The 24,748-nt window shown below is 41.4% G+C and overlaps 1 protein-coding gene across 2 annotated transcripts in view; it reads right to left on the minus strand.

Moving 5' to 3' along the window:
* Window positions 1-24,748, minus strand: part of kif14 (kinesin family member 14) — a 52,639-nt gene that overhangs the window by 6,021 nt on the left and 21,870 nt on the right. Inside the window, exons 24-26 of one of the 2 annotated variants that reach the window (XM_021603253.3) lie at window positions 11,160-11,347; window positions 6,643-6,795; window positions 6,235-6,354 (exon numbers count right to left, since the gene is read on the minus strand). In XM_021603253.3, the coding sequence (XP_021458928.2) occupies window positions 6,235-6,354; window positions 6,643-6,795; window positions 11,160-11,347 (461 nt within the window). Of the gene's footprint in view, window positions 1-6,234; window positions 6,358-6,642; window positions 6,796-11,159; window positions 11,348-24,748 lie in introns of both variants that reach the window. The other variant, XM_021603252.3, reaches the window with a different exon arrangement.

Consider the following 24,748-nt stretch of genomic DNA (forward strand, 5'->3'; position numbering starts at 1 on the left):
AGAATCCATCTCAAGGATTTCTACCGTTCAACAGTTAGAAATGTCCTTGTTTTTGAAAGAAAAGCACATTTTATGTCCATTAAAAGGACATCAAATTGATCAGAGTGTAGACATTGCTAATGTTGTAAATGACTATTGTAGCTGGAAACAGAAGATATTTTATGGAATATCTACATAGTCCCATTATCAGCAACCATCACTCCCTGTGTTCCAATGGCACGTTGTGTTAGCTAATACAAGTTCATCATTTTAAAAGGCTAATTGTTCATTAGAAAACCCTTATGCAATTATGTTAGCGCAGTTGAAAACTGTTATTCTGATTAAAGAAGCAATAAAACTGTCATTTAGACTAGTTGAGTATCTGGAGTATCAGCTTCTGTGGGTTCAATTACGGGCTCAAAATGGCCAGAAACTAAGTTCTTTCTTCTGAAACTCGTCAGTCTAATCTTGTTCTGACAAACGAAGGCTATTCCATGCGAGAAATTGCCAAGAAACTAAAGATCTCGTACAACATTATGTACTACTCCCTTCAAAGAACAGCACAAACTGGCTCAACCAGAATAGAAAGAGGAGTGGGAGGCACCGGTGCACAACTGAGCAAGGGGACAAGTACAGTGGCTTGGGAAAGAATTCACCCCCTTGGCATTTTTCCTATTTTGTTGCCTTAAAACCTGGAATTAAAATAGATTAATTGGGGGGTTTGTATCATTTGATTTACACAACATGCCTACCACTTTGAAGATAGTTGTGAAACAAACAAGAAATAACACAAAAAAAAATTCAAACTTGAGCGTACATAACTATGCACCCTCCCAAAGTCAATACTTTGTAGAGCCAACTTTTTCAGCAATTACAGCTGCAAGTCTCTTGGGGTATGTCTCTATAAGTTTGGCACATCAAGCCACTGGGATTTTTGCCCATTCTTCAAGGCAAAACTGCTCCAGCTCCTTCAAGTAGGAGTGGTTCCGCTAATAAACAGCAATCTTTAAGTTATACCACAGATTTTCAATTGAATTGAGGTCTGGGCTTTGACTTGGCCATTCCAAGACATTTAAATGTTTCACCTTAAACCACTCGAGTGTTGCTTTAGCAGTATGCTTAGGGTCATTGTCCTGTTGGAAGGTGAACTTCTGTACCAGTGTCAAATCTCTGGAAGATTGAAACAGGTTCCCCTCAATAAATTCCCTGTATTTAGCGCCATCCATCATTCGTTCAATTCTGACCAGTTTCCCAGTCCCTGCCGATGAAAAACATGGGGATGGGTGTTCTCGGGGTGATGAGAGGTGTTGGGTTTGTGCCAGACATAGCGTTTTCCTTGATGGCCAAAAAGCTAAATTTTAGTCTCATCTGACCAGAGTACCTTTTTCAATATGTTTGGGGAGTCTCCCACATGCTGTTTTTTTTCTTTAACCTGTTAGAGCTCTAGGGGCGCTATTTCATTTTTGGATAAAAAACGTTCCCGTTTTAAGCGCGATATTTTGTCACGAAAAGATGCTCGACTATGCATATTCTTGACAGTTTTGGAAAGAAAACACTCTGAAGTTTCAGAATCTGCAACGATTTTGTCTGTAAGTGCCCCAGAACTCATTCTACAGGCGAAACCAAGATGATGCATCAACCAGGGATTAGCAGAATTTCTGAAGCTCTGTTTTCCATTGTCTCCTTATATGGCTGTGATTGCGCAAGGAATGAGCCTACACTTTCTGTCGTTCGCCCAAGGTCTTAGCAGCATTGTGACGTATTTGTAGGCATATCATTGGAAGATTGACCATAAGAGACTACATTTTCCAAGTGTCCGCCTGGTGTCCTGCGTCGAATTCGGTGCGCAATTGCCAGCTGCTTCTACTTTACCATTTGATTCAGGGGAGAAAGCATGTGTCCAAGAACGATGTATCAATGAAGAGATATGTGAAAAACACCTTGATGATTGATTCTAAACAACGTTTGCCATGTTTTCAGTCGATATTATGGAGTTAATTTGGAAAAAAGTTCGCGTTTTGAGGACTGAATTTTCGGATTTTTTTTGGTAGCCAAATGTGATGTATAAAACGGAGCTATTTCTAATACACAAGGAATCTTTTTGGAAAAACTGAGCATCTGCTATCTAACTGAGAGTATCCTCATTGAAAACATCAGAAGTTCTTCAAAGGTAAATGATTTTATTTGAAGGCTTTTATGTTTTTGTTAATGTTGCGTGCTGGATGCTAACGCTAATGCTAACGCTAAATGCTAACGCTAAATGCTAACGCTAGCTAGCTACTTTTACACAAATGATTGTTTTCCTATGGTTGAGAAGCATATTTTGAAAATCTGAGATGACAGTGTTGTTTACAAAAGGCTAAGCTTGAGAGATGGCATATTTATTTCATTTCATTTGCGATTTTCATAAATAGTTAACGTTGTGTTATGCTAATGAGCTTGCTGATAGATTTACACAATCCTGGATACAGGGGTTTTTTCATAGCTAAACGTGACGCAGAAAACGGAGCGATTTGTCCTAAACAAATAATCTTTCAGGAAAAACTGAACATTTGCTATCTGAGAGTCTCCTCATTGAAAACATCTGAAGTTCTTCAAAGGTAAATGATTTTATTTGAATGCTTTTCTGTTTTTTTGTGTAAATGTTGCCAGCTGAATGCTAATGCTAAATGCTACGTTAGCCATCAATACTGTTACACAAATGCTTGTTTTGCAATGGTTGAGAAGCATATTTTGAAAATCTGAGATGACAGTGTTAACAAAAGGCTAAGCTTGAGAGCTAGCATATTTATTTCATTTCATTTGCGATTTTCATGAATAGTTAACGTTGCGTTATGGTAATGAGCTTGAGTCTGTATTCACGATCCCGGATCCGGGATGGGGAGATCAGAAAGGTTAAGCAATGGATTTTTTTCTGGCCACTCTTCTGTAAAGCCCAGCTCTGTGGAGTGTATGGCTTAAAGTAGTACAATGGCCATATACTCCACTCTCTGCTGTGGAGCTTTGCAGCTCCTTCAGGGTTTGCTTTGGTCTCTTTGTTGCCTCTCTGATTAATGCCCTTCTTGCCTGGTCCGTGAGTTTTGGTGGGCAGCCCGCTCTTGGCAGGTTTGTTGTGGTGCCATATTCTTTCAATTTTGTATAATGGATTTAATGGTGCGCAGTGGGATGTTCAAAGATCTGATATATTTTTTTAAACCCAACCCTGATCTGTACTTCTCCACAACTTAGTCCCTGACCTGTTTGGAGAGCTCCTTGGTCTTCATGGTGCCACTTGCTTAGTGGTGTTGCAGACTCAGGGGCCTTTCAAAACATGTGTATATACAGTGAGGGAAAAAAGTATTTGAACCCCTGCTGATTTTGTACGTTTGTCCACTGACAAAGAAATTATCAGTCTATAATTTTAATGGTAGGTTTATTTGGGCAGTGAGAGACAGAATAACAACAACAAAAAATCCAGAAAAACGCATGTCAAAAATGTTATAAATTGATTTGCATTTTAATGAGGGAAATAAGTATTTGACCCCTCTGCAAAACATGACTTAGTACTTGGTGGCAAAACCCTGGTTGGCAATCAGAGGTCAGACGTTTCTTGTAGTTGGCCACCAGGTTTGCACACATCTCAGGAGGGATTTTGTCCCACTCCTCTTTGCAGATCTTCTCCAAGTCATTAAGGTTTCGAGGCTGACATTTTAGCAGGCAAAATTAACCAGATGAAATTGTGTCACTTCTCTTGCGTTCATTGCACGCAGAGTCAGGGTATATGCAACAGTTTGGGCCGCCTGGCTCATTGCGAACTAATTTGCCAGAATTTTACGTAATTATGACATAACATTGAAGATTGTGCAATGTAACAGCAATATTTAGACTTAGGGATGCTAAATATGCAGGTTTAAAAATATATACTTCTGTGTATTGATTTTAAGAAAGGCATTGATGTTTATGGTTAGGTACATATTGGAGCAACGACAGTCCTTTTTCGCGAATGCGCACCGCATCGATTATATGCAACGCAGGACACGCTAGATAAACTAGTAATATCATCAACCATGTGTAGTTAACTAGTGATTATGATTGATTGTTCTTAGATAAGTTTAATGCTAGCTAGCAACTTACCTTGGCTTCTTACTGCATTCGTGTAACAGGCAGGCTCCTCGTGAGGCAGGTTGTTAGAGCGTTGGAATAGTTAACATTAAGGTTGCAAGATTGAATCCCTGAACTGACAAGGTAACAAAAAAAATCTCCAAAAATACAGATTTTCGATTGTTATGAAAACTTGAAAATCGGTCCTAATTAAATTGGCCATTCCGATTAATCGGTCGACCTCTAAAACAGACGCCTCACAAGTCCTCAACTGGCAGCTTCATTGAAGAGTACCCGCAAAACACCAGTCTCAACATCAACAGTGAAGAGGCGACTTCAGGATGCTGGCCTTCTAGGCAGAGTTCCTCTGTCCAGTGTCTGTTCTTTTGCCCATCTTAATCTTTTATTTTTATTGGCCAGTCTGAGATATGGCTTATTCTTTGCAACTCTGCCAAGAAGGCCAGCAACTGAGCAAGAGGACACTAATGTACATGTCCTCTTGCTCTGTTTTGCATTGGGGCCTCCCACTCTTTCTACTCTGGTTAGAGACAATCGTCCGAGATTCCTAAAGGTTGAAAAGCTGCAGCGGTCATCTCCTGCTTCACAGGGGGTGACACTCTAGACCCAAACTGTTATTGGCATATATCCATCTTGCCCTGCCTTTCTAAAGTCTTCGAAAGCCAAGTTAACAAACCACTTCGAATCCCACCGTACCTTCTCCGCTGTGCAATCCGGTTTCCGAGCTGGTCACTGGTGTACCTTAGCCACGCTCAAGGTCCTAACCGCTCAAGGTCCTATCATAACCGCCATCGATAAAAGACAGTACTGTGAAGCCGTCTTCATCGACCTGGCCAAGGCTTTCAACTCTGTCAATCACCATATTCTTATCGGCAGACTCAACAGCCTTGATTTCTTACATGACTGCCTCGCCTGGTTCACCAACTACTTCTCAGATTCAGTGTGTCAAATCGGGAGGCCCTGTTGTCCGGACCTCTGACAGTTTCTATGGGGGTTCAATTCTTGGGTGACTCTTTTCTCTGTATATATCAATGATCTCGCTATTGCTGCGCGTGATTCCTTGATCCACCTCTACGCAGACGACACCATTCTGTATACATCTGGCCCTTCTTTGGACACTGTTAACAAACCTCCAAACGAGCTTCAATGCCATACAACACTCCTTCCATGGCCTCCAACTGCTCTTAAACCCTACTAAAACTAAATGCATGATCTTCAACCGATCGCTGCCTGCACCCGCCCGCCCAACTAACATCACTACTCTGGACGGTTCTGACTTAGGCATTTGTAGTTGTCCACATATTCTAATTGTCTGGCTAGACTATAAACTCTCCTTCCAGACATTAAGTATCTCCAATCCAAAATTAAATCTAGAATCTGCTTCCTATTTCGCAACAAAGCATCCTTCACTCATGCTGCCAAACATACCCTCGTAAAACTGACTATCCTACCGATCCTCGACTTCGGGGATGTCATTTACAAAATAGCCTCCAACACTCTACTCAGAAAACTGAATGCAGTCTATCACAGTAATTGTAATTACTTCGCTACTATGGCCTATTTATTGCCTTACCTCCTTACTCCATTTGCACACATTGTATATAGATTTTTCTATTGTGTTATTGACTGTACTTTTGTTTATCCCATGTGTAACTCTGTGTTTATTGTCGCACAGCTTTGCTTTATCTTGGCCAGGTCGCACTTGTAAATGAGAACTTGTTTTCAACTGTCCTACTTGGTGTTAAATAAAGGTGGAGGGGGAAAAAAACTAACAACAGTTTTCAGCTGTGCTAACATAACTGCAAAAAGGGTTTTCTAATGATCAATTAGCCTTTTAAAATTATGAACTTGTATTAGCTAACACAACGTGCCATTGGAACACAGGAGTGATGGTTGCTGATAATGGGCCTCTGTACGCCGACGTAGATATTATTATTCTTTTTTTGTAATTTTTTTAATCACCCGTTTCCAGCTACAATTCAATTCAACGTCTACACTGTATTTCTGATCAATGTGATGTTATTTTAATGTTAATGACGTTACTTTCAAAAACAAGGACATTTCTAACTGACGCCAAACTGTTGAACGGCAGTGTATATCAAAACAATTCCTATAGAAGTCATTTAGACAATGAATACTAAAATGGTGGCTACGTACCGGAGTCCTGGGATAGGCCAGCTGCGCATCGCTGAGCATCTTGTTGGAGATTGCCAGACCCTCTTCCAGGAGAGAGTGCACCCCTTTACAAGTCCCCTCCAAAAGAGACAGGGCCACAGACTGCTGGGGAAAGAGAAACGACAGACAACTTTTGAGAGACGCTTTCTTTACCCTCCGCAAACCAGCGTGATTAGCCATGTGTCATTGGATCCAGTTATATCATTATTCTGAATTGAGGAGGGGAGTGGAGATGAAGCATCCAGGCAGGATGCATCATGGCTTCGTTATTTCCACCAAAGCACCACAAAGCCTTCATGCCCAGTATCTTATCCATTCTCAATCAATATGAAAGGCAGTATATGGTGAGAGTGTGAGTAGGAGAAAGACAGTCAGTGTGGTAACATTTACCTTGCCTGTGGCCTCAGAGCCCAGCTCGGTCAAATGGAGCTGGGTGGCGGTAAGCGCGGCCAGGTGACTGATGACCAGCAGTGCCGTGTCCAGACACTGACCACTCTTCCTGTGGGCCTCGGTCACCATGGACGAGATCTCAGAGTCACAGCCCTGGTCACAGCCCATGGGAATTGGATGTTAAATAACAAAATAATATTTGAATAAAATAAAAAACACTTGCACTTGTCTTTTCCTACTACCACTGACTTTGCTGATAACTACTTTAATAATTTAAATGTGGTTGTCTTAATTAGCCAAAGTAAAATTAATGCACTAACTGCAAGTCGCTCTGGATAAGAGTTTGCTCAATAAAATAAATGTACTCACACTAATTGTGAATGCAAAGTTATATTGTATTTGAATACATACATGAATGAACTAGGGAAAAAAGCTTAAAACTTAATGACTTTCAAATGTTTAAAAAAAAAAAAAAAAAATGTAAAGTTTAAAGACATACAGTAGTGTGAAAGGAGGGTGAGATGGGTGGAAAAGGTGGTTTAATTTGTTTTATTGCTGCCACTGGTTAGGAATGTTAGATTGTGCAGTACATACAGTGCCTTCAGAAAGTACTCACACCCCTTGATTTTTTCCACATTGTTGTTACAGCCTGAATTTATAATGTATTAAAGATATTTTGTCACTGACCCACCATGTCAAAACGTTTTTAGAACATGTTACAAATGAATTCAAAATGAAAAGCTGATGTGTCTCGAGTCAATAACTATTCAACCTGTGTTATGGCAAGCCTAAATAAGTTCAGGAGTAAAAATGTGCTTAACAAGTCACATAACATTGTAGTTACTCCACAATACTAACCTAATTGAGAGAGAAAAGAAGGAAGTCTGTACAGAATACAAATATTCCAAAACATGCATCCTGTTTGCACAAGGCACTAAAGTAATACTACAAACAAATGTGGCAAATTTGGGGCAAATCCAGTAGAACGCATTACAGAGTACCACTCTCCATATTTTCAAGCATAGTGGTGGCTGCATCGTGTTATGGGTATGCTTGTAATCGTTAAGGACTGGGGAGTTTTTCAGGAAAAAAACAATTATGGAATGGAGCTAAGCACAGGCAAAATCTTAGAGGAAAACATTGTTCAATCTACTTTCCACCAGACACTGGGAGATGAATTAACCTTTCAGCAGGACAATAACTTAAAACACAAGGCCAAATCTACACTGGAGTTGCTTACCAAGAAGACAGTGGCTGTTCCGGAGTGGCCGAGATACAGTTTTGACTTAAGTCTACTTGAAAATCTATAGCAAAACCTGAAAATGGTTGTCTAGCAATGATCAACAACCAAATGTATAGTGCTTGAAGCATTTTGAAAATAATAAATGAGCAAATGTTCCACAATCCAGGTGTGGAAAGCTCTCAGAGATTTACCCAGAAAGACTCACAGCTGTTATTGCTGCCAATGGTGCTTCTACAAAATATTGACTCTGGGCTGTGAATACCTATGTAAATGAGATACGCATTTCATTTAATGTCTAAAAATATATTTTCACTTTGTCATTATAGGGTTGTGTGCACAGTAGATGAGGTGAGAGAAAACATATATTTAATCAATTTTGAATTCAGGCTGCAACAACAAAATGTGTAATGAGTCAAGGGGTATGAATACATTTTGAAGGCTACGTATACCGTCACTAGTGACTAGTGTGGGCTGGGTGGTAACCTTGCGGTTAAGAGGTTGCGCCAGTAACCAAAATGTTTCTGGTTTGAATCCCCTTGCTGACTAGGAGAAATTTGTCAATATGCCCTTGAGGCACTTAACCCTAATTGCTCCAGTAAGTCGTTCTGGATAAGATTGTCTGCTAAATTCCTAAAATGTAGTGAAGGTCTTCACACACCTTGCAGTCTTCACATTTTGCTGCCTTAAAATGTAATCTCAAAAGGGAATATATTTGATTATTTTCCCAACCATCTACACAACCTAGTCCAAATTTTCAAAGTTAAAGACAAGGTGAAGATGTTTTGAAGTGGATTTAACATTGTCATACAGGCCAATAATGTGGAGTGAATGCAATGTTATTGCAGAGACTGGGACTAGAGAGTTTGTCAGGATCTAAATAAATATGAAAGGAACAAAGCTCAGACAAAAAGTAAGAGGAAACCCTGTCTCAGCCTTCTGAATACCTAACCGTGGGACAATTACAATTACACATGTTTTTATGTCAAAGACACACCAGAATGGCTTTCCAATATGTTTTGAGTGTTCCTGAAAGGTCCAGTCTCAATCCTGACTTAAACCTGCTTGAAAATCAGAGACACGGTTTGAATATTGTTGTCCATCAATGACTCCCAACCAAATTTACTGACCTTGAGCAATTTTGACAAAAACAATGGATATTATATGTTGCCCTAAGACTTGTGCAACGCTGGAGAAGGTTGTGTACATTGGTTGCATTCTTTAACACAATTTTAAGGCAGCAAAATGTAAAGACCGTGCAAGGCGTGTGTAGACATTCATTAGGCACTGTATAATATACATTCATTCATGTTGGACTTGAGGCTGAAGGTTGAGAATTCCCCTACGCTCTGATATTTCCATACGAGGAGTCAAAACAGCTCAAAGCTAAAACCCGTCAATCAGCGAGGTGAATTTTGATGAGCCAGTGAGGTGTCAACCCAACTCGATTGAAAAAGATTTTCCTTTTGCAGCGTTTGTGTCTTTTCAGTTGAATTGGGATAAAAACTGATATTTCTAGAATATCTTTACTGTAATTCACTATGCCATTACTTACAATAAACTAGTCAACAATGTATGTGTACTGTACATACAGTGCCTTCAGAAAATATTCAGATCCCTTTTCCACATTCTGTTACAGCTCTATTCTACAATTGATTAAATATAGATTTTTTTCCCTCAATCTACACACAAAACCACATAATGACAAAGCGAAGACAGGTTTTTAGAAATTGTAGCGGAGTGGATCCTATTTTCCATTGGTCATCCTTGAGATGTTTCTATAACTTGATTGGAATCCACCTGTGGGAAATTCAATTGATTGGACATGATCTATACAAAGTCCCACAGTTGATCGTGCATGTCAGAGCAAAAACCAAGCCAAGAGGTCGAAGGAATTGTCTGTAGAGCTCCGATGCAGGATTGTGTCGAGACACAGATCTGGGGAAGGGTACCAAAAAATGTCTGCAGCATGGAAGCTCCCCATGAACATAGTGGCCTTCATCATTCTTAAATGGAAGAAGTTTGGATCCACAAAGACTCTTCCTAGAGCTGCCTGCCCGGCCAAACTGAGAAATCAGGGGAGAAGGACCTTGGTCAGGGAGGTGACCAGGAAACCTGATGGTCACTGACAAAGTTCCAGAGTTCCTCTGTGGAGATGGGAGAACCTTCCAGAAGGACAACAATTTCTACAGAACTCCACCAATCAGACCTTTGTGGTAGAGTGGCCAGACGGAAGCCACTCCTCAAAAAAAAGGCACATGACAGTCCACTTGGAGTTTGCCAAAAGGCATCTAAATCCTCTCAGACCATGAGGAACAAGATTCTCTGGTCTGATGAAACCAAGATCGAACTGTTTGGCCTGAATGCCAATCGTCACATCTGGAGGAAACCTGGCACCATCCCTACGGTGAAGCATGGTGTTGGCAGCATCATGGTATGAGGATGTTTTCAGTAGCAGGGAGACTAGTCAGGATCGAGGGAAAGATGAACAGAGCAAAGTACAAAGAGATCCTTGATGAAAACCTGCTCAGGACCTCAGACTGGACAACGACATTAAGCACACAGCCAAGACAACGCAGGAGTGGCTTTGGCACAAGTCTCAGGAATGTCCTTGAGTGGCCCGGACTTGAACCCGATCGAACATCTCTGGAGAGACCTGAAAATAGCTGTGCAGCGATGCTCCCAATCCAACCTGAGAGAGCTTGAGAGGATCTGCAGAGAAGAATAGGAGAAACTCCCCAAATAAAGGTGCCAAGCGTTATACCAAAGAAGACTCGAGGCTGTAATCGCTGCCAAAGGTGCTTCAACAAAGTACTGAGTAAACGATCTGAATACTTATGTAAATATACAATTTCAGTTTAATATTTTTAATACATTTGAAAAAAATTCTACAAAACCTGTTTTTACTTTTGTCATTATGGGGTAAAATGATTTAACACATTTTAGAATAATGCTGTATAGTAATAAAATGTGGAAAATGTAAAGGGGTCTGAGTACTTTCCGAATGCACTGTAGGTGCGATTGAATGTTTTTGGTGCATAGTTCTATCTGTATGTTGTACATTCACATACAGCGGCTACTGTTTTGAATATACTGTGTTCAATAGTTTCAATGCTCCAATGTGTCCCTTTTGGAATGTAATACTTTAGCCAACCTATATTTATCCAGGTCAATTTCATAAAGATAACATCTCTTTTTCAAGACAGTCCTAGTGCGATACATTGTTAATTCTATTGTCTGATCTTTTTAAGTTAAAAGTGCTGACAGAAATGTCTACCTGGATGAGAAGCTGAAAGTAACCACCCATTCTCTTGACTTGGGTCTTGAGCTCCTCTGCGACGGTGTAGAGGGGTCCGGCTCTGGGTTTGACGCTGGCCACCCACTGCATGGTGATAAACACGGCTCTCTCAATGGCCGAGGTGGCCTTCACCAGCTGTGTCGGAGCCTCAGCCTCTAACACAAACACTGGGACAGAGACAGAATAAAGAATACATTACAATAGGTCAATTTAGTATTTTCAAAATGTCATGTGGTGCCCAACTTAGCAAAACTTTTCGCAACAAAAACAAGAGTTTCTTATTGGACGAATTCAGATGGGTCGTTCCCTGTTTCTTCCCATTTGGTTCCTAGTGAATACGCTGGATATACGTTTAAAAGTTCATTATTTTCAAGTAGAAGGCAAAAGGGTACATTTTTCACAATATCTGTATCAAAATACTACCAAGATAATTGACAATATTCCATGGCAAAAAAGAAAAACAGTCCTTTACTATGAACCTGCTTCATGCACAACATGGTGTGCTATAGCATGGAAAATAAACAAATGTGACTGGGTGACAACATAAGGCTGTTTGTTTCCAATATTAGGATTGTTTTCCTCAGGACATTTAGTCTGATTCATGTTCTTTAGTTTAACCTTGCCATGACTATTCAGATAATGTACACTACCGATCAAAAGTTTTAAAACACCTACTCATTCAAGGGTTTCTTTATTTTTACTATTTTATACATTGTAGAATAATAGTGAAGACAACAAAACTATGAAACACATGGAATCATGTAGTAACCAAAAAAAGTGTTAAAACAAATCCAAATATATTTTATATTTGAGATTCTTGAGGCCAGATTACCTGCTCAATCCCCCGACCTCAACCAAATTGAGATGGTTATTGGATTAGTCAGACCCCAGAGTGAAGGAAATGCAGCCAACAAGTGCTCAGCATATGTGGGAACTCCTTCAAGACTGTTGGAAAAGCATTCCAGGTGAAGCTGCTTGAGAGAATGCCAAGAGTGTGCAAAGCTGTCATCAAGGGAAAGGGTGGCTATTTGAAATCTCAAATATAAAATACTTGTTTAACACTTTTTGGGTTACTACATGATTCCATATGTGTTATTTCATAGTTCTGATGTCTTCACTATTATTCTACAATGTAGAAAATAGTAAAATAAAGAAAAACCCTTGAATGAGTAGGTGTTTAAAACTTTTGACCGGTAGTGGAGGTACAAATCACGAAGGCTGATCTAAATGGATAGCTCACATTACTTAATTCTGTAACCACAATATAATTTACATTGTTTTCTCTTTGCCTGAAGACTCATACTGAATTTAATTCCGCTGCTCTATCTATCGCTATATACCTTCAGTCAGAATGCCATCGTAGAAGTCATTTTTGCTTTCAAAGTGAGGGACGTTGTACAAAACAAGTCAACAGCGAATGATCGCTTCTATCAAAGCCAATTACCATCTCCAAAACGCCACTTGACCAAGTGTTTTCAGGCTCTGGCCCAACCCATCGGTTTGTGGAACCAATCAGAACGGTTTGAATGTGTTCGCATTCGAGAAGTCGTTGTGAGGAGATCATATCCAGACTCATTGTGGGCGTGGTGTTTGGCCATAGCAATGTGGTTGGGTAGCCAGGCAATCCTCTTCTATGGACACAGCAGGAATTTATATCTGATGTTTAGAATGTTCTCATCAACAGCACAGCATCATGTCACTCCTACTCCTTTACTATCAATTAGCCATGTGCGGAATGTCAGTCCCCTATTACCCTATGGCCAATCAGCACAACTGAATAATGCAACTTTATCACACTTGCTAAATAACCTAGAGGCATAGTATCTACGCTGCAATAGTCTATGTGCCGGGGGACTAGGGTCAGTCTGTTATATCTGGTGTCCTAGGTGACTAAGTATGTGTGCTCTCTCCATCCCCCCCTCCCGGAGGACCTGAGCCCTAGGACCATGCCTCAGGACTAACTGGCCTGATGACTCCTGGCTGTCCCCAGTCCACCTGGCCGTGCTGCTGCTCCAGTTTCAACTGTTCTGCCTGCGGCTATGGAAACCTCACCTTTCACCGGACGTGCTACCTTGTCCCGGACCTGCCGTTTCCGACTCCCTCTCTCTCTCGACCTCTGAATGCTTGGCTATGAAAACCCAACTGTCATTTACTCCTGAGGTACTGACCTGTAGCAGCCTCTAAAACCACCGTGATTATTATTTGACCCTGCTGGTCATCTATGAACATTTGAACATCTTGAAGAACGATCTGGGCTTAAATGACCATGTACTCTTATAATCTCCACTCGGCACAGCCAGAAGAGGACTGGTTCCTGCCTTTCTTTTTTTTCTAGCCACCGTGCTTCTACAGCTGCATCGCCTGCCATTTGGGGTTTTAGGCTGAGTTTCTGAAAAAGCACTTTTTTGATGTCTGCCGATGTAAAAAAAGGGCTTTATGAATTCATTTGATTTGAATTTGCATACTGGTGCAATAATCAACGTGCTCTCTTCTCACCAATGGGAATACATATTTTGATGCATTTAAAATTACGGCTTGCTCTTGTTCCCTCACGTCTTACAGCAAAAGTTTCACCGCCGACCCTCCACCTCCAGCAGCTGAAGGTCCGTCATCGGAACCTTTCTCTCCCAGAGGGATGGTTTCAATGCCAGCTGCCCCGCATAGTGCTGCCTGCATACCAGCATCTGGCTCCAATGATCAATGACGAAGTCATTCCCCAAAACTCTTAATAAAATGTTCATACTTGCCTCTGTTGTTCATTCAGTTTAGCCTGCCCTCGACTGAACTAAGTATAGTGACTAGGGTTGGGAAATATTACGCCAGTATCCTCTGTCGACGATGTTTGGCGGCCATTGTCGATGGTGAGGACATTGTGATGTGACAGACGATGGCTTAGCCTATTTGAACTGGACTGGCACCACGTAGTAGCCTACAGAATGGAGTTGGGCAGCAAACGACAGGGCAGCATACAAGTGGCATTCCAAGTAATCACATTTCAATAAATAGCCTGTTATATAAGCCTACAGAACGCAAGAGCAGTGTAGGCTAGAAAGACCAGAGAATTCCACCAATGCAGCGCAAAATGTCCCGTCATAAAATATTGTTTCTCGACTTCTGTAAGATGCATGGGCCTTAAAATAGCCTAAACCTATACATTTTTTTTTTTTTATAACTGACACTCCCTAACTATAGTGTCCAGCGGTAAAAAAACAACAAAAAACAGCTATATTCCCTTGTCTCTCCAATCAATATGAATACGACTTTGGGCTTTCATTGTTTTATGCATGCTTTCTCTCCCGATCAAACAATTAGAATAATTAACAGTTCCATCTCAAAAGTAGATTGAACAGCCCAAAAACATGAGGAAGCCAGGGGACTAATAATGAGTAAGGACAAACAATATCAATGGCCTATAAAACAATCTAATGACAAGTTTAAGATTATTTAAGAAATAAATAATCTGTGCGGGGAGTAAGAATCCCTCCAATAACCTATCCTCCTACCATAAAAGCTTTAAGTCAAAATAAAGTTACGAACAGAAGTCTATTTCCAAATGTCCTATTTTTAATATTATTACCTTTAACTAGGCAAGTCAGTTAAGAACAAATTCCTATTAACAATTAGGGCCTAGGAACAGTGGGTTAACTGCCTTGTTCAGGGGCAGAATGACAGATTTTTAACTTGCCAGCTCGAGAATTCGAGCTAGCAACCTTTCGGTTACTGGCCCAACGCCCTAACCATCAGGCTACCTGCCGCCCCCTAAAAGCCTAAGGTCCAATAGTTTCCACTTCCAAAAAGAACATGAATGAAAGTCGGAGTCAATAAGCCTATGCATACAGTGCATTCGGAAAGTATTCAGATCCCTTCCCTTTTCCCACATTGTTACGTTACAGCGTTATTCTAAAGTGGATAAAAAAAAATGTAAAAAAACTTTTTTTAAAACATCTACACACAATACCACATAATTACAAAAGTGAAAACAGTTTTTTTGGAACGTTTGCAAAAACCAAAGCCATGATGTTGAAGGAATTGTCCGAGACAGGATCGTGTTGAGGCACAGATCTTGAGAAGGGTACCAACAAAATGTCTGCAGCATTTAAGGTCCCCAAGAACACAGTGGCCTCCATCATTCTTAAATGGAAGAAGTTTGGAACCACCAAGACTCTTTCTAGAGCTGTCCTGCCGGCCAAACTGAGATATTTGGGGAGAAGGGCCTTGGTCAGGAAGGGGACCAAGAACCCAATGGTCACTACGACAAAACTCCAGAGTTCCTCTGTGGAGATTGGGGAACCTTCCAGAAGGACAACCATCTCTGCGGAACTCCACCAATGAGGCCTTTATGGTAGAGTGGCCAGACAGAACCGCTCCTCAGTAAAATGCACATGACATGCTTGAAGTTTGCCAAAAAAGCACCTGAAGGACTCAGACCATGAGAAACAAGGTTCTCTTGTCTGGTGAAAACAAGATTGAACTCTAGAGGCCTAAATGCCAAGCATCACGCCTGGAGGAAACCTTCCCTACAGTGAAGCAGAGTGGTGGCAGCATCATGCTGAGGGCATGTTTTTCAGCGGCAGGGACTGGGAGACTAGTCAGGATCGAGGGAAAGATGAACAGAGTAAAGTAAAGAAAGATCCTTGATGAAAATCGCTCTGGAGCAGGTTACGGCCTCAGACTGAGGCAAAGGTTCACCTTCCAACAGAACAAAAACCCTAAAGCACACAGCCAAGACAACACAGAAGTGGCTTCAGGAAAAGTCTGAATGTCCTTGGAGTGGCACAGCCAGAGTCTGGACTTGAACCCAATCGAACATCTCTGGAGAGACCTGAAAATAGCTGTGCAGCGATGAAAGGATCTGCAGAGAACAACGGGAGAAGATCCCCAAATACAGGTGTGCCAAGTTTGTAGCGTCATAACCAAGACAATAATCGCTGCCAAAATGCTACAACAAAGTACCGAGTAAAGGGTCTGAATACTTATGAAAATGTTCATAGCTGATACATATAATTTCGATTAAGATATTAAAGAGCGAGCAAGGACAGACAAAGTCAATTTATCTACTTGTTCAGCACTTTTGAATTCAAAACATGGGCCATTCTTACAGTATTCTCCCTGTACACCAAGTCAGAACCGTAGGATAAATAAAGGGGGTATAAACGCAGACAATGAAAGCTCTTACAATATTCGATATTGACATTTCTATAAAATAGGCTAAATGTGCACCACCAAGTCCAAACAGCAGGCTACATTTTTAGGAGAAAAGGGAGCAAATTATTAGGGTGAGGAACATGGGATACTAACAGCTTAATACACAACATACATTTAGTATTGCTTGGCATATTACATCATTACACAACATACATTTTTGTGCTGTGCTCACTTGAACAGGAAGGTGGCGCGAAAGTCCTTCTTGTGCACAGATTTTGTCATCAAAATGTATAATCAAATTCTGTCATTCTCTGGATTTATGGTGCTTTCAAGACAACTGGGAACTTGGGGAAAAAACAAGGTTGAATCATGACGTCAGTGATCTTCAGGTCGGAGCTCTAAAAAGAGTTCCCGATTTGGAATTCTGAGTTGGATGATCGTTCAAAACTTATTTTCCCAGTCGGAGCTCGTTCCCCCGAGTTCCCAGTTTACTTGAACTCACTGAAGTCTGAGATTTCCCAGTTGTTTCGAACGCGGCAGAAGTCATGCTGTATTGACAGCTTGGCCCATGTTGAATGTTTATCCTTTTAAGCTTGGAAAAGGACACCCTTAAACCCAGACTTGGACCACACACCCTCTCCACTGAATAGCAGGCTGGTGATTGCTTTGCAAAGCTTGCAGTTAGCCACTGATTCCTTCCAAACCACTCATTGTTGAATTTGCGATTTCCAACTTCTGTAATGTTTATGTCCAATGGCCAATGAGCACCAATACATTTTATCTATACTTTCTCTTCATATGACAAGGACTGAAAATGATTTTCCAGTATATGTCAACTTGATTCATGATGATGACTGCTAACTTGTTAGCTAAGATTTTGAAAGTATGATGTTGACACGATCAGTCCAATCAAAGCTTCGGTACATATAACGTGATTTGACGTCATCTATGACCAATGCCCTTGAGCCTTCTTGGATGGGCCCTTCTAATGAAACTATATGGCAGCACCTAAGGGGCTTGAATTTCCCCTTAAACTTTGCAGTGACGTAGTGTCCCCTTGAGTGACAGAACACTGAGCCAATCACAGCGCAACTAAAGAACACCACCAACCACGAATTTTCAGTTGGCTGCCCCACCACCACAGAAAGCACTGAGCTAGGCTGAAACACCTGCATTTTGGAACTGCCTTACTCAATTAATATTTGTTTTACATTGTTAGCAAACTGATATGCCAAAATAAAATGCAACATGCAAAACAGGCACATAAAAAAAGGTGGGTGTGCCGTTTTCCTGTTAGAAGGTAACAGATGATTTTATTACAGTGGTTAAGATGGATTTTCATTGTGTTCCATAGTGTTTATCGCCCCCTAGTGGAGCTTTCTGGTACTTAGAAAGACTGTACGTAAACAGGAAGTAGAGTAGTCGTTCAGCACGCAAAGCTGCTAAAAACAACGCTACGGTGCAGGTCTTTCAGTGCAGTTATTTCTCGTCACGCTTCAGCCTCTGAAAATATTTGTTTGTAAGTTCGATGAAAGCATATTGCTAGTGATGATAATCTTGTTATTGATAGAATTACTTACTTAGTTGTTTGCATTTACTCACACAAATTGCCTCGTCTTTCATGTATGCCGTCAGCTGTATTACTTTGCTCGTGCGTCATGTAAACAAATTGTAAAACATACTGTAATGAAACAGGCAGGGAGCAGGCCTCGAACTCTCGACCTTCTAGGCCGAGGTCCGGCGCGCTATTGACTGAACTTTTGTTACTGTTTCTAGTGTAATATGCTTTGTTATTGTACAGAGGTGGTTGCACATTAGAGTAATTGAAGGAGTTAGCCAATTACCATATGACTAGCAACCAGCTATCTGGTTTGGCATCATGCCAGATACAGTGCCTTGCGAAAGTATTCGGCCCCCTTGAACTTTGCGACCTTTTGCCACATTTCAGGCTTCAAACATAAAGATATAAAACTGTATTTTTTTGTGAAGAATCAACAACAAGTGGGACACAATCATGAAGTGGAACGACATTTATTGGATATTTCAAACTTTTTTAACAAATCAAAAACTGAAAAAGAGCTTTTCAATTTATTCCTTGTGTTATTTATTATTTTTTTTAATGTTGGGAAGGGCCCATAAGTAAGCATTTCACTGTTAGTCTACACCTGTTTAATAAGCATGTGAAATATACAATTTGATTTGTAGAAAATTGTTAGTTTCATGCCTGTGATAGGAGAAAACTGAGGATGGATCAACAACATTGTAGTTAGTCCACAATATTAACCTAAAATTGTGGTGAAAAAGACGGAAGCCTGTACAACAACAAAAAAATATTCCAAAACATGTATCCTGTTTATAATAAGGAACTAAAGTACAGCTGCAAAAAATGTGTTAAAGAAATTAACTTTATGTCCTGAGCTTTCCAAGATTACGCCGGAAGACATGGCAGACGTGTTACGGGCACCTAACTATTTGTGGCATGTGGTTTTTTTTTTCGCAACTTACTTTACACAATGTTTCCGCCACCATATCTTATGGCAAAAAAAAAGAGCTTCTGGATTTCAGGACAGTGATCACTCACCTCGGTTTAGACAAAGATTTTTTCTTCAACAAGCAGGACGCACAGGATGTACTTCAGACACCCGACAAGGCCGAAATCCCTGTCATTGGCAAGAGAAAGAGACGCAGGTATAAAGGACACAGGGCGGGGTGCCACGTAAAGATCCCCAACGGCGAGTAGGAAATCTGCCATTACCATCAATATTACTTGCCAACGTACAATCATTGAACAATTATGATATGAAAGTATGATCACAAATATCCTACCAACGGGACATCAAAAACTGTAATATCTTATGTTTCATCGAATTGTGGCTGAATGACAACATGGAAAACATTAAGCTGGCGGGGTATACGCTGCACTGGCTAGATAAAACAGCACACAGGAGAAGGGGTGCACATAATCTAAGGAAGTCTCTAGATTTTCCAAGAGAGTTTATTAAAAAAAATGAGTGGCTGTTTATTTACCACCACAGAGGGAAGCTGGCACTAAGACCGCACGGAGTCAGCTGTATAAGGAAAAAAGCAAACAGGAAACCGCTCACCCAGAGGCGGTGCTCCTAGTGGCCGGGGACTTAAATGCAGGGAAACTTAAAACAGTTGTCGCCAATTTCTAATAGCATGTTAAATGCGCAAGCAAAAAAAAATTATGGTTCACCTTTACTCCACACAGAGACACGTACAAACCCCTCCCGCGCCCTCCATTTGGCAAATCTGACCATAATTCTATGCACCCGATTCCTGCTTACAAACAAAAATTCATGCAGAAAGCACAAGTGAATAAGGCTATAAAAAAGTGGTCAAATGAAGCAGATATTAAACTACAGGACTGTTTTGATAATACAGACTGGAATATGTTCTGGGATTCTTCCGATGGCATTGAGGAGTACACCACATCAGTCACTGGGTTTATCAATAAGTGCATTGAGGCTGTACGTACATACCCCAACTAGAAGCCATAGATTACAGGCAACATCCGCACTGAGCTAAAGGATAGAGCTGCCGCTTTCAAGGAGCAGGACTCTAACCCGGAAGCTTATAAGAAATCCCCCTATGCCCTCTGACTAATCATCAAACAGGCTAAGCGCCAATACAGGACTACGGTTGAATCGGCTCCGAAGCTCGTCGGTTGAGGCAGGGCTTGCAAACTATTAAAGACTACAAAGGGATGCATGCTTCTATGCTCGCTTCGAGGCAAGCAACACTGATGCATGCATGACAAAATCAGCTGTTCAGGACGACTGTGTGATAACACTCTCCGTAGCCAACGTGAGTAAGACCTTTAAATGGGGCAACATTCACAAGACCGCTGTCCTAGACAGATTACCAAGACGTGTGCTCCGGACATGTGCTGACCAACTGGCAGGTGTCTTCACTGACATTTTCAACATGTCCCTGATTGAGTCTGTAATACCAACATGTTTCAAGCAGACCACCATAGTCCCTGTGTCCCTGTAACCTCCCTAAATGACTGCACTCACGTCCATAGCCATGAAGTGCTTTGAAAGGCTGGTAATGGCTCACATTAAATCAAATCAAAAATCAAATTTTATTTGTCACATACACATGGTTCGCAGATGTTAATGCGAGTGTAGCGAAATGCTTGTGCTTCTAGTTCCGACAATGCAGTAGTAACCAAAAAGTAATCTAACTAACAATTCCAAAACTACTGTCTTGTACACAGTGTAAGGGGATAAAGAATATGTACATAAGGATATATGAATGAGTGATGGTACAGAGCAGCATAGGCAAGATACAGTAGATGGTATCGAGTACAGTATATACATATGAGATGAGTATGTAAACAAAGTGGCATAGTTTAAAGTGGCTAGTGATACATGTATTACATAAGGATACAGTCGATGATAGAGTACAGTATATACGTATGCCTATGAGATGAATAATGTAGGGTAAGTAACATTATATAAGGTAGCATTGTTTAAAGTGGCTAGTGATATATTTACATCATTTCCCATCAATTCCCATTATTAAAGTGGCTGGAGTTGAGTCAGTGTCAGTGTGTTGGCAGCAGCCACTCAATGTTAGTGGTGGCTGTTTAACAGTCTGATGGCCTTGAGATAGAAGCTGTTTTTCAGTCTCTCGGTCCCAGCTTTGATGCACCTGTACTGACCTCGCCTTCTGGATGATAGCGGGGTGAACAGGCAGTGGCTCGGGTGGTTGATGTCCTTGATGATCTTTATGGCCTTCCTGTGACATCGGGTGGTGTAGGTGTCCTGGAGGGCAGGTAGTTTGCCCCCGGTGATGCGTTGTGCAGACCTCACCACCCTCTGGAGAGCCTTACGGTTGAGGGCGGAGCAGTTGCCGTACCAGGCGGTGATACAGCCCGCCAGGATGCTCTCGATTGTGCATCTGTAGAAGTTTGTGAGTGCTTTTGGTGACAAGCCAAATTTCTTCAGCCTCCTGAGGTTGAAGAGGCGCTGCTGCGCCTTCTTCACAATGCTGTCTGTGTGAGTGGACCAATTCAGTTTGTCTGTGATGTGTATGCCGAGGAACTTAAAACTTGCTACCCTCTCCACTACTGTTCCATCGATGTGGATAGGGGGGTGTTCCCTGTTTTATCCTAGACACACTCCAAGTTGCATACTGCACCAGCAGATCCACAGATGATGCAATCTCTATTGCACTCCACACTGCCCTTTCCCACCTGGACAAAAGGAACACCTACGTGAGAATACTATTAATTGACTATAGCTCAGCATTCAATACCATAGTACCCTCAAAACTCATCATTAAGCTAAGGATCCTGGGACTAAAACACCTCAAAATGCAACTGGATCCTGGCATTCCTGACGGGCTGCCCCCAGGTGGTGAGAGTAAGTAGCAACACATCTGCCACGCTGATCCTCAACACTGGAGCCTCATGGGCCTCATCAGTCCCCTCCTGTACTCCCTGTTCACCCACGACTGCATGGCCAGGCACGACTCCAACACCATCATTAAGTTTGCAGACGACAACAGTGATCACGGACAACAACGAGACAGCCTATAGGGAGGAGTTCAGAGAGCTGGCCGGGTGGTGGAGAATAACAGCCTATCCCTCAACGTAATCAAGACAAAGGAGATGATTGTGGACTACAGGAAAAGGAGGACCGAGCACGCCCCCATTTTCATCGACGGGGCTGTAGTGGAGCAGGTTGAGAGCTTCAAGTTCCTTGGTGTCCACATCAACAAACTAGAACGGTCCAAACACATCAAGACAGTCGTGAAGAGGGCACCACAAAACCTATTCCCCCTCAGGAGACTGAAAAGATTTGGAATGGGTGCTCAGATCCTCAGAAGGTTCTACAGCTGCAACATCGAGAGCATCCTGACTGGTTGCGTCACTGCCTGGTACGGCAACTGCTCGGCCTCCGACCGTGTCAGAAGAAGGCCCTAAAAATTGTCAAAGACCTCAGCCACCCCAGTCATAGACTGTCCTCTCTGCTACCGCATGGCAGGCGGTACCGGAGCGCCAAGTCTAGGACCAAAAGGCTTCAACAGATTTTACCCCCAAGCAATAAGACTCCTGAACATCAAATGGCTACCAGGACGGTAGCCTTATTTTACCAGGAAAGTTGTCTGAGAAGGGGGGATGGAGGGGGGAGGAATGAATGAGCTAATTGTAAGCTGGGGATGATTAGGTGGCCATGATGGTATGATGTCCAGGACACCGGGGTTAACATCCCTACTCTTACGATAAGTGCCATGGGATCTTTAGTGACCACAGAGTCAGGACACCCGTTTAATGTCCCACCCAAAAGACGTCACCCTACACAGGGCAATGTCCACAATCACTGCCCTGAGGCATTGGGATATTTGTTTTTAGACCAGAGGAAAGGGTGCCTCCTACTGGCCCTCCAACACCACATCCAGCAGCATCTGGTCTCCCATCCAGGGACTGACCAGGACCAACCCTGCTTAGCTTCAGAAGCAAGCCAGCAGTTGGATGCAGGGTGGTATGCTGCTTGAATAATTATTTATTTAAGACTGCAAATATTGTACAATCCAGGAGTGCAAAGCTTTTAGAGACTTACCCAGAAAGACTCACAGCTGTAATTGCTACCAAAGATGATTCTAACATGTATTGACTCAGGGGTGTGAATACTTATCTAATGAAGATATTTGTGAAAAATAAAACTGTTATAATTTCTCTTCCACTTTGACTGAGTATTTTGTGTAGATCGTTGACAAAAAAAAAATATTCATTTTAATCCCACTTTGTAACAACAAAATGTTTTAAAAAATCAAAGAGGTGTGAATACTTTCTGAAGGCACTGTGGGCTTAAACCTGTTATTTCAGGAGTGCCAAGCACTGACAAAGACTTTACTATAGGTGTATAAGACCAGGGTCACATTCATGATTAATGGGAGAGAAACTTACATTACTCTCAACTAGAGGGCGACCGATTAAGATTTTTCAACGCCGATACCGATTATTGGAGGACCAAAAAAGCCGAAGCCAATTTTTATTTTTTTATTTGTGATAATGACAATTACAACAATACTGAATTAACACTTATTTTAACTTAATATGATACATCAATAAAATCAACTTAGTCTCAAGTAAATAATGAAACATGTTCAATTTGGTTTAAATAATGCAAAAACAAAGTGTTGGAGAAGAAAGTAAAAGTGCAATATGTGCCATGTAAGAAAGCTAACGTTTCAGTTCCTTGCTCAGAATATGAGAACATGTGAAAACTGGTGGTTCCTTTTAACATGAGTCTTCAATATTCCCAGGTAAGAAGTTTGAGATTGTAGTTATTATAGGAATTATAGGACTATTTCCCTCTATACCATTTGTATTTCATTAACCTTTGACTATTAGATGTTCTTATAGGCACTTTAGTATTGCCAGTGTAACAGTATAGCTTCCGTCCCTCTCCTTGCTCCTCCCTGGACTCGAACCAGCAACACAACAGCCACCATCGAAGCAGCGTTACCCATGCAGAGCAAGGGGAACAACTACTAGAAGGCTCAGAGCGAGTGACGTTTGAAACGCTATTAGATCGCGCTAACTAGCTAGCCATTTCACTTCGATTACACCAGCCTCATCTCGGGAGTTGATAGGCTTGAAGTTATAAACAGCGCAATGCTTGACGCACAACAAAGAGCTGCTGGCAAAACGCACAAAAGTGCTGTTTGAATGAACGTTTATGCGCCTGCTTCTGCCTACCACCGCACAGTCAGATACTTAGATACTTGAATGCTCAGTCAGATTATATGCAATGCAGGACATGCTAGATTATATCTAGTAATATCATCAACCATGTGTAGTTAACTAGTGATTATGATTGATTGTTTTTTATAAGATAAGTTTAATGCTAGCTAGCAATTTACCTTGGCTTACTGCATTTGTGTAACAGGCAGTTAGGTCTCCTTGTGGAGTGCAACGAGAGAGAGGCAGGTCGTTATTGTGTTGGACTAGTTAACTGTAATGTTGCAAGATTGGATCCCCCGAGCTGACAAGGTGAAAATCTGTCGTTCCGCCCCTGAACGAGGCAGTTAACCCACCGTTCCTAGGCCGTCATTGAAAATAAGAATGTTCTTAACTGACTTGCCTAGTTAAATAAAGGTATTAAAAATATATATATATAAATAAATAAAAATCGGCGCACAAAAAGACAGATTTCCGATTGTTATGAAAACTTGAAATCGGCCCTAATTAATCTGCCATTACGATTAATCGGTCGACCTCTATTCTCAACATTGACAGTGAGATATACTTTAACCAACAACCCTGGGGACGGTTGCACCAGTTGGGCGTAAAAAAGTTGGTCTTACATGCTTGGTCGGGCGTTGAGCTTCCGACTTTGGGATCAGAATTTACATCTATTGCACCAACCAACCAAAAATATGACTAG

This window comes from Oncorhynchus mykiss, chromosome 5 (genome assembly GCF_057628025.1).
Source record: "Oncorhynchus mykiss isolate SJ-2025 chromosome 5, ASM5762802v1, whole genome shotgun sequence".
Lineage (NCBI taxonomy): Eukaryota > Metazoa > Chordata > Actinopteri > Salmoniformes > Salmonidae > Oncorhynchus > Oncorhynchus mykiss.